The 14,253-nt window shown below is 42.4% G+C and overlaps 1 protein-coding gene across 2 annotated transcripts; it reads left to right on the top strand.

The window, feature by feature from the left end:
* On the top strand, nt 1-9,225 carry VCPKMT (valosin containing protein lysine methyltransferase). 2 transcript variants are annotated; one of them, XM_008168600.4, is made up of 6 exons: nt 1-268; nt 1,445-1,555; nt 1,940-2,012; nt 3,076-3,195; nt 5,295-5,399; nt 8,687-9,225. In XM_008168600.4, the coding sequence occupies exons 1-6, from the start codon at nt 45-47 to the stop codon at nt 8,699-8,701; spliced, it is 648 nt and encodes a 215-aa protein (XP_008166822.2). In that variant the 5' UTR covers nt 1-44; the 3' UTR covers nt 8,702-9,225. The 2 variants fall into 2 exon arrangements, with proteins under 2 accessions (XP_008166822.2, XP_005290302.2); XM_005290245.5 differs by having other exon boundaries at nt 3-268; nt 5,295-5,404.
* The last annotated feature ends 5,028 nt before the right edge of the window (nt 9,226-14,253 follow it).

A 14,253-nucleotide genomic window follows, 5' to 3' on the forward strand; every position in this document is an offset into this window, starting at 1 on the left:
CGGGGAGCGGAGCGGCCTGTGCTGTGAGGAGCCGGGCCGGGGCCATGGCGGAGCCGGGCTTCGTGCGGACGCTGGAGAAGCGGGACGGCTCGGCGCTGCGGCTGCAGCAGCGCGGCGCGGGCGGGGTGGGCTGCGTGGTGTGGGACGCCGCCCTGGTCCTGGCCAAGTTCCTGGAGCGCGGGGCCCCGGGCCGGGCCCTGCGCCGCCGCGCCGTGCTGGAGCTGGGCGCGGGCACCGGCGCCGTGGGCATCATGGCGGCCACGCTGGGGTAGGGCGGCGGCTGGGGGCTCGCCGGGCCGGGCTGGGCGGGAGGTGAGGCGCCCCCTGGCCATGGGCCCAGCTGCCAGGGTGGATCCGAGCTCAAGCGAACCCCAAGTCCTTGGGGGGCGGATCTGGGGCGTTAGCTCGCCCCTTGGGCCCCCGCTGCTGATCCCCTAGGTCGGGGCTGCCCTCCGGGTATGTCCGGGCCACACACGCAGCTGGGGGCTGTGAGTCGGGTTTGAGCCCGACCCCCCGTCTGTGCAGGAATCACGGGGCGCAGCCCGGCGCAGGGCCCGGGGCCTAGGATCCTGCTGTGACTTGGGTCTGTGCCCTGTCAGGCTGGAGTGTGGACACAGCTCAAGCTGCAGACCCCAGTCAGAAGGGCTGTGTCGTGCGGTAGGGCCAGGTCCGGTATTGTAAACCCGGGTTTACAGCGCCGCGTGGAGGCTCAAGCACAGGCCTGGAAAAACCTAGTCACAAGCCCGGCTCCCACACACTTGGGCTTAGTGTTCAGTGTAGACATACCCAGAAGGTAGATCTATGCTGTAAAAAAAACCCAACCCCTGGCAGCAAGTCTCAGAGCCTGGGTCAACTGGCTTGGTCCTAAAAATTGCAGTGTAGACGTTCCTGCTTGGGCTCTGAAATTTGGCAAGGGGCGTGGGGCTCAGAGCCTGGGTGCCAGCCTGAGCCCGAATAATTTTTAGCCCTGCACCTGAGCCCCGTGAGCCCATGTTACCTGACTTGGGCTGGTCGTGGCCATGCTCCAGGGTTTTTTGTTTTTTTTCCAGCATAGATTATGCTGAGAGACCAAAGTTATGCAAATTTACATTGGAACTCACCTGGGAGTTTAAAGTACAGGTGGGGCCTTCAATGCAAATATCACTCTGTTTTCCTACAAGGATCCCACTTTGTAGGAGTTGTAGTAGAATCCTGTTTCTTGGTCTAACCCTCTTAAATTTTATGGCAAGTTGTATTTTGTGGGCCAAGTCGTCTTTCCATTAGAATAGGAGTGTGAATTGCTGAAGTAACTCAGCACGTATTAAGTCATGACTTTAGTCTGCAGTAGCTTTCCAAAAGGAATGAAAGAGGTTACAGATATGTCTATTTTCAAACATTAATAAGGAGTCTTAAATTTGTGTTTCTGGGGCTTCCATTTTATGTATTAAAGATATTTCTTTTGTAGGGCAGATGTTACGGTCACTGATCTTGAGGAACTTCAGGATTTGCTGAATATTAATATTGAAAAGAACAAGCATCTTGTCACAGGCTCAGTTCAAGCCAAGGTACTGAAATGGTTTGTATAATCTTTTAATCTTGATATTTAATTTATACACAATTGCTGTAGCACTTTAATAATAAATATTTGTTTTATCAGAGCACCTATGAGCCCAGATCACAGACCAGAACGCCCTTGGGCTAGGTACTGTGCAAACACAACAAAAGGAGAGCCTTTCCCAAAAGAGCTTACAGTCTAAGTTCAAAATATGTTTGGAAAATGTGATATGATAGATTACTTGTAAAAATGGAAATTCACCTAAAATATACAGTGGAATAAGTAGTGGAGGACTTAGCCCAAAGTCATATAGATTTTGCACTAAATGTTACACTTGTAAAACATAAAATTTTTTTTTCTATAATTAAAATTTGCATTTTATATTTACCTGTTCACTTTTTCTAGGGGTGAAGATGTAAAAGAATTTCTGCCTGCACCAGATTATATACTTATGGCTGACTGCATTTACTATGAGGAGGTAACTATTTGAAAACTGTAGAAATAATGCATTTGATTGGAAAGAACCTGGGAATTTTGGATTTGTTGTGAGAAACTGGAATTCATATTAAAATCTTTAAATAAATATTGCCACTAGTTTTCAGTCTGTGTGGCTCAGAGGAACATTATTTGATGGCTGAGTATTGAATGATGAATTTTAAAAGCTGTAATTTTAAGAATGAGCAAATAACACATTTAGGGTCATGTGGCACAGGGCCTGAATCAGGTCTTTTGAGAGCAGTAATTCAGAATTGTGCCCAATCTTTTTTTCCCCATGGAGTTGTAGGGAAATAAAACACTGGTAGCTGATACTGGAGAGTTTCACTATCGGTGGAAATCTTATACGATGATGCTTAAAGGCTCAGCATTATCTCCTACATGGATTCCCCATGGGTCTGTTGGGAGGAGAAACCATGCTTCAGAAAGTGGCCCTTCTGGTCCATCCCCCTCTGCAGAACTCTCTCCCTGTGGTACACCTGAGCTGAGGCTAGCACAAGATCTGGGCTGGGGAAGCAATCTGAAGGAACTAGTGCTCCAGACTCTTTTAGTTTTCTCACCAGCCTCCAGATCCTCCACCCTACAACTCTGAGCCCTTTTTTCCTAGAGGACAATCTCTAGCCCTAAATCACATCTTCACATTAAGTCTGGTTAGATATTTTTTTAATTTTTGAAAACAGGTGTCTAAGTCCAATGTATTGCTGTGAAGAAAGAGTAATCTTGCATATTTCAAGGAAACAGCTACTTTAGCAGTGTAGGATATCCTTAGCTTAGATGATATAGATGTATAGGTTGATCTAGGTATGTAAAATATGTAAAAGGCCATTTTTTCTAAGCAATCGCATATTGTAACTTGTTTTTCCATTTATCCTTTCTGCTACCTACATGTCACTTGTCCTAGGTACTATACTAAATCTAACTAGCTGTCTGAAAAGTAAAATAGGAAAGTGTCCAGTTCAGTGAAACTTGTCTCTAGTTATGGAATGTAGTAGTAGTAAAGTGAATTTTGAAGTCTAAGTGGCAAATACTTGATCTCTTTTGGGCAGTCATTAGGGCCATTACTGAAGACCCTGAAAGACCTGTCAGGTCCTGATACCTGTATCATATGTTGTTATGAACAAAGGACTATGGGTAAGAACCCGGAAATAGAGAGAAAATACTTTGAGGTAAGTGTCCTTCGCCGTCGCGCATGCTTTGTATATATGAGGACTGTGTAATGGTTCAGTTGAAATCCACAGACCCTTCTGTGTCTCTGTACAAGTACAATGCATAGTACAAGTCCAGTATGTTTGTTGTGGGAAAATTCCATGTGACTTTGGACGAGAACACTTTTTCAGATGCAGGGAAGGAGTTGATCACCAGTTGCTTAAATTGTGTTTTGTGGTTTATTGGTAGATGCTATCTATGCATTTATTTAAATAATCTCCTTTTTTGGGAAAAGAAATTCTCTCTTTTAAAAAAACAAAAAAACCCACCTTAGTTCTGCATTGATGCTTTTGATAATTCACATTCATTGTGAGCATAGTAAACCAGAGTCACAAAGGGAGTCAAATAGTTGTCTGTGCTGCTTGAAAGAGCTTATCAATTAATGAAAGAGCACCACATGTATAGGTCAGTGTCTGCAAAAAGAATAATGCAGTCACTTTTATAGACATGAGTACATTCGCATTTTGCTTTTCTTTTGCCCCCCAACAGCTGGCTTGATGTTCCCAAACAGGGTCTCAGAGATTTAAAATTAGTCCTTTCAGTTTTTTTTTTTTAAAGAAATCTCTTCAAAATGCTCTTTTAAAAGCATAGGCTTTTGGTATATTCCGAATATAGGTACAATTTTCAGAAGTGTTAGTGTGACTGAGGAGCGTAAGCCCCATTTTCACAAATGATTTAGGAGCATAAGTCTCATTGAAATTCAGTGGGATTTAGGCGCTGAAGAGCCTAAATGAGCTTGGAAAATCGGGTTTAAGCTGTTAAGTCACTCAGGGTATGTCTACACAGCAATTAAACACCCAGGGCTGGCCCGTGTGAGCTGACTTGAGCTCTCAGGGCTTGGGCTGTAAAACGGTGGTGTAGATGTTTGAGCTCTGGGACCCTGCAGTGTGGGAGGATCCCAGAACTTGGGCTCTAGCCCAAGCCTGAAAGTCTACGCTGTAATTTTACAGACTTGCCGTTTGAGCCCCGTGAGTCCGAGTCAGCTGACATGGGCCAGCAGTGGGTGTTTAATTGCTGTGTAGACATACCCACCTTAAGCACTTTCAAAATGTTCCCCCTATATGTCAATATTAGAGCATGAGTACGTGGCATAGAGGAATTATATCTTGGTCTGGGAACCTCATCGTCACAGCATAGTACTTCATAGCTGGTAGAAAAACCAAATCATGGGTAACAGCTGGATTCCCCGGAGGTACTGCAGGCCAAATAGTCAGAAGTTGTGGAGGTGCTAGTGAGTCCAAAGTTTGGCCCTGCATCTGCAAAGCGCAGCTGTTGCATATGGGCACTGGGGCCTACAGAAAGCGTAGTATGGGCTGGGGAAGAGGACAAGGATTTCAGAATAATGTCTGTGTATGCCAGCATTACCAATACTCTGAGCATTGCATTGGCTTTGGGGTATGTTTCATGGTAGTGGCCCTAACAATATCTTGAGTGGTTTGGAGCCTGGTTACCTGAGGAATATTGCCATGTTGCCAGAGTTGAGATCAGTGCTGGTGCTGGAGCCAGTGCTCCCACAATATAAACAAGAGCGGGTCAGATGTTCTCACGAGGTTCCTTCTTTGGCTTGCCAGAATCCAGATTAACTTCCCAGGCATTCTGAAAAGCCCATCTTTTTTCACTGGCATTTAGGGAGGTTGGGGGAAGGATGGGTGGTGATATGTGGTTCGGCCTAGTACTTTAGTTTTTGTGGAAGAGCCTTTTAATTGGAATTTAAGAACTCGAGATTTGAGGAATTGAAACACTATTTTGACTGATTTTAAGTTTTCCTGTTGGTTCTTAAATTTTGGGAAGTGCACATGACTCTGGATTTGCACCAGATAAGTTAAAATTAAGATAACTGTGCTCCGTGGTGTAAAAAAAAAAAAAGATTGTTAATTAGCTAAATCAACAAACTTCTGTGGAAGAGAGGGATCTTTTGTGCTTTCTCACCTCCTGAAGCATAGCTGCTTTATGCAGAATATTTTAGGACCGTCAGTGAAATGAATGCACTTAAAGGTATGTTAAAATGTCAACATTGCTAGGAGTATTTTGCTTACTACCTTTTATGTTTTAATAACAGCTGCTCCAGATGGACTTTGAGTTGGAAAAGGTTCCACTGGAGGAACATGATGAGGAGTATCGGAGTGAGGACATTCACATCTTGAACATCCGAAGGAAAAAAATGGCAGGGTATTTTTTATTGGCATATTGGAGATTGTCAAGAATTTGCAAAACTGTGGTTTACCTAGCATAATTTGAGCTGGTGGCTGAGTGTGAGGAGACAGAAGTAATATTCAGCCACCATTCCCAATGCTACAGTATGCAGCAGTTACAGATACATACAAGTATAGGTTTCAGAGTAGCAGCCGTGTTAGTCTGTATCCGCAAAAAGAACAGGAGTACTTGTGGCACCTTAGAGACTAACACATTTATTTGAGCATAAGCTTTCGTTATACATTCCATGAGCAAGACTTTAGAGTGGTTAGGAAACAAGGTTAATGTCCAATCCACATTGCAAACTGGAACTACATTTGTAACCAGATTGGGGACAAGCTAACTGGAACCAGGTTCCCTGATATTGTATTTTATAGTATAGGGTGGGTCTGAATGGCAAAGTGTAATAGCTTCGGAGGGAATAGTATTTCTGTCAACTTCTTGGTTGATACGCTACCTAAATAATTGGAAATGGCTGGCTTAATTGTGCCAGATAAGGGGACTTCAACTTTCCAAAACATCAAGCTTAAAGGTGAAATAAAAAGTTTTAAAAATAGATATCAAATAAGGCCCCAAGTCTGCAAATACACTTGAACAACACAGGCTTTAAAAGGAAGCTTAAGTTGAAATATTTGTGGAGAAAAAGAATTTCAGATTTAGTCATTTTAAAAAAAATATTTTTTTTAGTAGCAACTGGATGTCTAACAGTGAATGACGGTGAAAATGAGGTAGGATCAGAGGCTAAAATAGGGAAAGGACAAGTTAAAAATACTTAGACAAGTTAGATATCTTCAAGTCACCAGGGCCGATGAAATACATCCTAGAATACTGAAGGAACTGTCTGAGGAGATATCTGAACCATTAGCGTTTTAGCTCTGAAAAGTCATGGAAGATGGGAGAGATTCCAGAGGACTGGAAAAGGGCAGTTATAGTGCCACTCTATAAAAAGGAAATAAAGACAACCCCGGGGAATTACAGGCCAGTCAGCTTTAATTCAGTACCTGGAAAGATAATGGAGCAAATAATTAAGCAATCAATTTCCAAACACCTAAAAGATAATAAGGTGATAAGTAACAGCATGGATTTGTCAAGAACAATTCATGTCAAGCCAACCTAGTAGGTTTCTTTGACAGGGTAACAAGCCTTGTGGATGGGAGGAATCGATAGATGTGGTATATCTTGACTTTAGTAAGACTTTTGATACTCTCTCGCATGACCTTCTCATAAACAAACTAGGGAAATACACCCTACATGGAGCGACTATAAGGTAGTAAGCATAACTGGTTGGAAAACCATTCCCAGAGAGTAGTTTATCAGTAGTTCACAGTCAAGTTGGAAAGGCATATCGAGTGGGGTCCTGTGGGGATCTCTCCTGGGTCCGGTTCTGTTTATTATCTTCATCTTATAAAATTTGCAGATGATGCGAAGCTGGGAGGGGTTGCAAGTGCTTTGGATTAAAATTCAAAATCATCTGGATAAACTGGAGAAGTGGTCTGAAGTAAATAGGATGAAATTCAATAAGGACAAATGCAAAGTACCCCACTTTGGAAGGAACAGTCAGCTGCACACATACAAAATGGGAACTGACTGCCTAGGAAAGGGATCTGGGAGGTCATAGTGGACCACAAGCTAAATATGAGCCAATAGTGTAACACTTGCCAAAAAAAAGCGAACATCATTCTGAGATGTATTAGCAGGAGTGTTGTAAGCAAGACACGAGAAATAATTCTTCCGCTCTACTCTGCACTGATTGGACCTCGACTGTAGTATTGTGTCCAGTTCTGGGCACCACATTTCAGGAAGGATGTGGACAAATTGGAGAAAGTCCAGAGAAGAGCAACAAAAATTATTAAAGGTTTAGAAAACATGAGGGAAGATTGAGAAAACTGGGTTTGTTTTGTCTGGAGAAGAGAAGACTGAGAGGGGACATAACAGTTTTCAAGTACACCTCTACCCCGATATAACGCTGTCCTCGGGAGCCAAAAAATCTTACAGCGTTATAGGTGAAACCACGTTATATTGAACTTTGATCCGCCGGAGTGCGCAGCCCTGCCCCCCTGGAGTACTGCTTTACCGCATTATATCCGAATTCGTGTTATATCAGGTCGCGTTATGTCGCGGTAGAGGTGTACATAAAAAGGTTGTTACAATGGGGAGAGAGAAAAATTGTTCTCCTTAACGTCTGAAGATTTTTAAGAGCAGGTTAGACAAGCACCTGTCAGGTATGGTCTTCTAGATAATACTTAGTCCTGCCATGAGTGCAGGGGACTGGACTAGATGGCCTCTAGAGGTCCCTTCCAGTCCTACGATTCTATGATTTACGGTAAAGTTGTCTGTTATTGTTTGGAAGAAAACACTAGCTGCCAAGCCCTGAGTTCGCTCATGTAATAAAATGCTTTAGTTAACGTCTTGCACATTTCACTTACCTTGAAAAGCATAGGACAGATGCTTTTATAGTGAATTATAAGACAGTCTAGTTTCATTATAGCTCCTGAAAATGTCTGTCCTCTGAAATGCTATCTTGTAATTTCCTACAGCAAAACCTAGCAAATTCCAAAAGTATCCTACAGAAACAGTGCCCTAGACTACTACTCTTTCTTCAGTGCTGGAAACAGAAAAGTGTCACAAGGCTGTATGAAATTAGGTCTTTTGTAAACTTATACCAATAGGTCCAGCATTTAAAATGGAGATTGGAAAAGGGGGAAACTGCTTAAACTCTTCAAAAAAAGGTGCATCTCCAAAAAGCGCTACAGAAAAATGAATAGTTGATGTGGGGGTGTTGTTTTTCTAAATGGGACAATTGAGTTGCTGTTGGATATCTTAGGTGTAACAACATTGTACTGGAAACTTTAAGGATATGGGGTTTCTAACTTGGAATTACCTATTAGAGCTAGTCATTACCATGAGTTTCATTATGTTCCCTTTAGGAATAATGCTTAAGACCATCTGCATTTGTCTGACATTTGCTAAGCATAGGAGTCAGTGGAAGGAACACAATACAGTTTTATGTTAAACTTGCTGCTTGTTGTAGTGACAAACATTCTAATGCACAGCTTAGCACTGACGCTGGTCTATGAATCAGGTCCTTGGAGACATTGTTCATGGTAGCTAGATCATGTTCTTTCTATATGATGTAACATGGAGAATATATTTTACAGAGTGTAGTGACACAACATATCCAGACCTAGTGTTTAAATACAAATGGGCCATTTAAAAACCTGTGTTTGAGTTTTAAATCTTTTTTTTTTTTTTTTACAGAATTTCCCATCGTGAGATCTTTGACCATATTATCTGATCCTCTGGAGAAAAGAGAGAGTGTCAATTAACTCAAAGAGGCTGTCTCCAAAGCTGTTCATGGCAAAATTTACAGAATGTCTGCTAGACGGCGGATTCGGGATGAGACATAAGGAGACAGTGGGTCATTCGCTATAGAACCACAGGCAGTATCCGTCTTAGAGGACAAACGAGATCTGTTAATATTGACAAAGCAGCCTCACCAAGAGAGAGCTAAAAATGGGACTGAAATGTAATCTAGACTGATGTCCTGTTCCATTCATCTGCATGGGCCATCTGTCTAGATGGGAGGGCCACACTGGTGAATTGGAGACACGTTCAATGTGCTGAGTTCAAACAATCAGATCCAAGCGTTCCATAACAAAGCCTGTCTGAACAGAGGGGCGTGCAGGAAGCTGAAGGTCACCCACTTTTCCCGAAGAGGAAACTCTTTATCCTGACTGAATTTCACCTTAAATTAAGCGCAGATGTCTATGTATACTTCATAAAGAGTTTGTACTTGAGATGGTTCTTGGTTAGCTTTTGTTCTGCACTTAGTTTTGTAGCCTTATCTATAGTTATGGGTTACTTTAACTAATTACCCACCTCAAGGTGGAGGTTTACACCTACTTTAATCTAGGAGAGATCAGCCCCCAAGAATGACTATAGTAGAGAGGTTATCAATAGAAGAGAGCCTGCCCCAAAGTGAACAACAGAGATGCAACATTGATTTTTCTAGACTAATTACTTTTATTAGCTAACTGAACAATACACAGTGCAGTCTGATAAAGGAGAGACCAACCAATCCAGAATGATGGTATTTGCATTACTCACATAGAATATCAGGGTGGGAAGGGACCTCTGGAGGTCATCTAGTCCAATCCCCTGCTCAAAGCAGGACCAATGCCCAACTAAATTCTCCCCCCCCCCCCCCCCCCCCCCCCCCCCGGATTGAGCTCACAACCCTGGGTTTAGCAGGCCAATGCTCAAACCACTGAGCTATACCTCCCCCCTTGCAGAAAAGCCTGAAGTGTTAGTTCTCATCTTCGCTGTCATCATCATCACCACCACCACCATCACTACTAGTAGTCATCCTTTTGTTGTCTCACCCCACCAAGGCACACGGGCCAGGAGACAGCTTTTCTGATGTGGTAGGCTGATGCCCATGTGGGTTCATACGTATTTATGAAGGTTTTAACCCCTTTTCCTTATTTGCACTTCCACACCTCACTGTGTTTGGGGTTCCCTGTTTGCATAGGCTAACTTTTTAATTCCTCTCCTACTAATTAGCATTTACATCACCTTATCACTCAGCAGTTATTTTCAAAATATCAGCATATCACAAACCTAGACACCAGCTCAGCAGGTTTATTATTAACTTACTTATGCTAACTTATCCTAACGCCTAATTTGGCTAACCTAAATATTTTACAGGCCTGAGTCATGTAGGCTTTGTGTTACAATATTAATTAATACTTCTATTTCACTACTAAATATACCTGATACTTTTTATCCTTAGCTACAGTTTGTATATTATTATTTATATAGTGGTGGTGTCTCGGGGTGCCCCAGTGATGCACCAGCACCCCTTGTGCTAGGCACGATGCAAAACCCACATAAGATGGACCCTGACATATGCTAGATTGTTCTACTTAACTCTGTGTGTGTATTTATTTCCAAGGTTAGTAATTGAAATGTCAAAATATGACTTTCTGGTGAGTTTAAAATAGTCCTTGTAACATGCCAATCAGGTCAGCTTTGATTGCTAAGGTCCATCTTAATGCTAAATGAATATTTAATGAGATTTAATTTTGGTAGAAAACCTTTTCTTGCTTCTGTGCCATAGTTTAATCAGACATGGCGAGATTGTGCCATTTTAAATCCATGAGTGGTCGCTTTGAGATCAACGGGACTACTTGAGTAAGGTACGGAGTGTGTCCCATAATTTTATATTGGTTACATATTACAAAATGTGGCAATATTTCAAACTTCAAAAGCTTATATGTTTGGTGCCAGTGAACGTTACTTAAACCCTAGTCATGGATTACTTTGTAGGGATTAAGGTTTAACAATACAGGGCAAGGCATTTATTGAGTGGTTGGTTAAATTCTGGCACTGTGGCTTCTGTTTAATGCCCCTTCATAGCATTCCTTGTAAACCTTGCACTTCGCTGCATAGTCTTTGCATAGCATGGCCAACGTGGATTGCACTCTTATTTTAGTATGCAGTTGTGAGTTTGCCCTTGAAATGTAATTGTTCTGTCAACCTATAATGCAAGGAATTTGGTAACTTTTCAGTTTTACCTACATGGGGAAATCTACCAGCATAATTATACTGCTATAGTTATACTGATAACTTTCTGTGTGAACGCTCTTTTTCTAGAATAAGCATTCACATGGGGAGTTGTATAGGATAACTAGATAACTACGCTGGACATTTTTTCTTGTGTAGACAAACCCGTAAGCTCCCTTTGAGCTGAGTGGGAGCAGAATCAAGTCACCGTGAAAACCTTCCCTACTCTGGCTAGGCTGGCGTGGAAGGGTTTGCTGGGGGAAGGAGAGTTGCTTCTTCCCTGTCCTTGCCTCCCATTGAAGTATTCCGTCATCACAGCCGCACTGTACTTTGGCAGGGCCATGAGTTTCCATTGCTAATGTAGGTCTTGGAGCGGTATTTCTAACCACCGTGGGTATCTATGTAAAGTAACCGAACTACTTGACTTTGAGATTTAAACTTTCAATATTTTTCTTATCACAGGAGTTCAGCTTTTTAAAAATGTTATGAAGAGGAATGACGGTGGCTACTATAAATTATAATCCACCTGTCTGATTGGCTTCTTTTCACTACCTGCACTCTTTAGTTGTGTGTTTCTAATATGTGAGAATTGTGCTCCTTCAAGGAGAGTGGGAAAGCCCTTTCATACCCCCTCTGCTATTTAAATGGTAACATACAACTGATTCCACCCAGTAAGAGGGGGAGATGTTAAAACTCAGCTACTTTGCATGGCTTCTTGGCACGACTTCAGTTTTATGTAGAGGAAACTTTTTAACCCAGCTGGAGTCAAGGATCAGTCCTTAGACCTGATGCTGTTTTATTCCCAACTCCTGCCTTCTGGAGAAATGAGTTGGGGGAGATGCTTTCAGAAAGACACTTCTCAAGAGGGGGGCAGCAAAATATACCCCCTAAAAGCAGCTTGTTGTTGCCTTGTTGCGGCAACTGTGGCGTGGGGGACTGGTAACTCTGCTTTTGTTGGCTGGCTCTTGTTGTGGGTTCCCCAGAAAGGCAAACTCACTTCTGCTGCATTCTCTTTCTTGAAACTCACTTTCAGCAGGTTTAATTAACACAATGGTAAAAATGAGTCTCGTTGCTGGCAAGGGCACCTTGTATATACTACGTCTCCTACCAGTTCAGCTGTAGGCAGGACCGCAGTGGCTGGACCCATTTTTACTAGTGCAGTGTCAGTTCAGTCTGCTGGAAACAAGTGTGATCTATCCGGTAAGATGAGAGGAAGGTGCCTATCGGATGATTCCCACAGTGCTTATCAGTATGGATTCTTCCCCACACCAAGAGGATAAAAAGGTAGATGATCATAATCAAAAGTCTAAGTTGGCCCCTGCTCCACATGGGTAAAAGCTCATTAAACCTTTGTGGGAAGCGGAAGAGTTTATAGTTGTTGCTGACGTGGAGTTTGCTTTCTACTGACCCCTCCATTCCATTGCATGTTTTACTGGGTGTGAAGTAGTCAAGTGTGGTCTCTAGTTTTTGAGCCTGATGTCAGGACATTCATCTATGCTGCCTATCGAAGAACACAGACAATGTGAACACTCACCTCCATCCTTTGCTCACCGAGAGGCTAAGTGTCTGCTCGACAGCAGACAGGAGCCAGTACAGTATCTCCTCTAATCTGAAATACCACAGCTCAAACTCAGTCGAAGTGTCCATCCACTCAGTTTCTTGCCAAGCAGCTGGGCTGGCCTAAAATTGTGCCTCTAGCTACTCTTGGTGGGCAAATCTTTAATATACTTAGATCTAAAGCAGTGTCTGGATGCATAATTTTACAATGTAAAAGCAATAGCTTTATAGAATATCAGGGTTGGAAGGGACCTCAGGAGATTATCTAGTCCAACCCCCTGCTCAAAGCAGGACCAATCTCCAGACAGATTTTTGCCCCAGATCCCTAAATGGCCCCCTCAAGGATTGAACTCACAACCCTGGGTTTAGCAGGCCAATGCTCAAACCACTGAGCTATCCCTCCCCCCCCTCCTTAGTGTAGCTACAGACATCCTTTGCAACAAGATAATATGCATCGGATTGTAAATGTTTAATTCTATTTAGCCATGGAGAGAGACACTGAATTGTTCACCCTCAGAATGGTACTGTGCGTTTCAACAAAGTGTAAACCCAAAATACAATCCTTTTACATGCACTGCACCTCTTCTTTGAGACTGGGCCACTGATTGGATAGTGATTTTCTGTAAGACAACGCTTCTCCTGTAGGTGGCATTGCTTTTCTTTGATTTGATAATCTGTTCATATCGCTTTAACAACACAAACACATTTTAATGTTTAAGCTTACTTTTAATTAGTTCCTTTTTCATTTGCCTACCAGGACCCTTCTGGCTTTATTTCCCTTACTACACCTGATGACCTCATGAGCACACAGCAGTGCAGCTCTTCTACAACTTTTGGTGCTATAAGTAACTGAACAAATGCACAAATGTGAGGCTCTGAATTTAGGTCATGGTAAACCTTTAAAAGCACAATAACTTGTACGGCAGCTTTAAAATATATTTGTAATTGAAATATACAAGTGTTCTGTTAATGACTTGGGATCGTCAGCTGTTGAAAGATGTTTTTACTTTATAAGGTGAAGTCACATCTAAAGATTAGCAATGTTTAAAAAACCCTGTGTTTCAGCCAGCCAACGGTCATTAATACATACAAGATTCTGCCATCCAGAATAATCCCATTTCCCACCCCAAGCCCAGTCACGCTCCTTAGATTGCTGTCCCTGCCGTTTTTTTCCAGCTCCCTTTTTAAACAATTAGCATTTAATGAAGCCTCCTGCCCATTAAGTGCGTGTGCCTGTGTCCAGTCCAACAACAGCCAGATTAGTGAAGAAATTAAAATCCAGCCAATCCAATTACAGCATCTATTTTTAAAGGATATGATCTCGTTCTTGTAACTTCTCATTCCAATGCTAAACCGTGATGGCAATGTTTAATTGTGCGTACAAGACCCTTGCTTGTAGTTGCTTTCATAAACTTCCAGTTGGCGGGTGCCCTCACTGAGAATTGTTAGCCTTTCATTTCAATAGCCTTACTTTATGCAGTAGGTGATACTGTTGGTTTTATGCCACCTTGGTAATAGGTATTGGAGAAAATGCGAACCTTAAGACACAACGTGACTTGTGAAAGCAATAAGAATATGTCTGCTTAGCAAGATTACTTTTGGGACTTTAGTTTAATGAAGAATTACTCTGAGTGCAGGGGGAGAATTAAAATGTTTTGGTTTTGAGTAATTTGTTTTTTGAAGCCTCAGTCCAGTTCTGGATC

Source organism: Chrysemys picta, chromosome 4 (genome assembly GCF_011386835.1).
Source record: "Chrysemys picta bellii isolate R12L10 chromosome 4, ASM1138683v2, whole genome shotgun sequence".
Taxonomy (NCBI): Eukaryota; Metazoa; Chordata; order Testudines; family Emydidae; genus Chrysemys; species Chrysemys picta.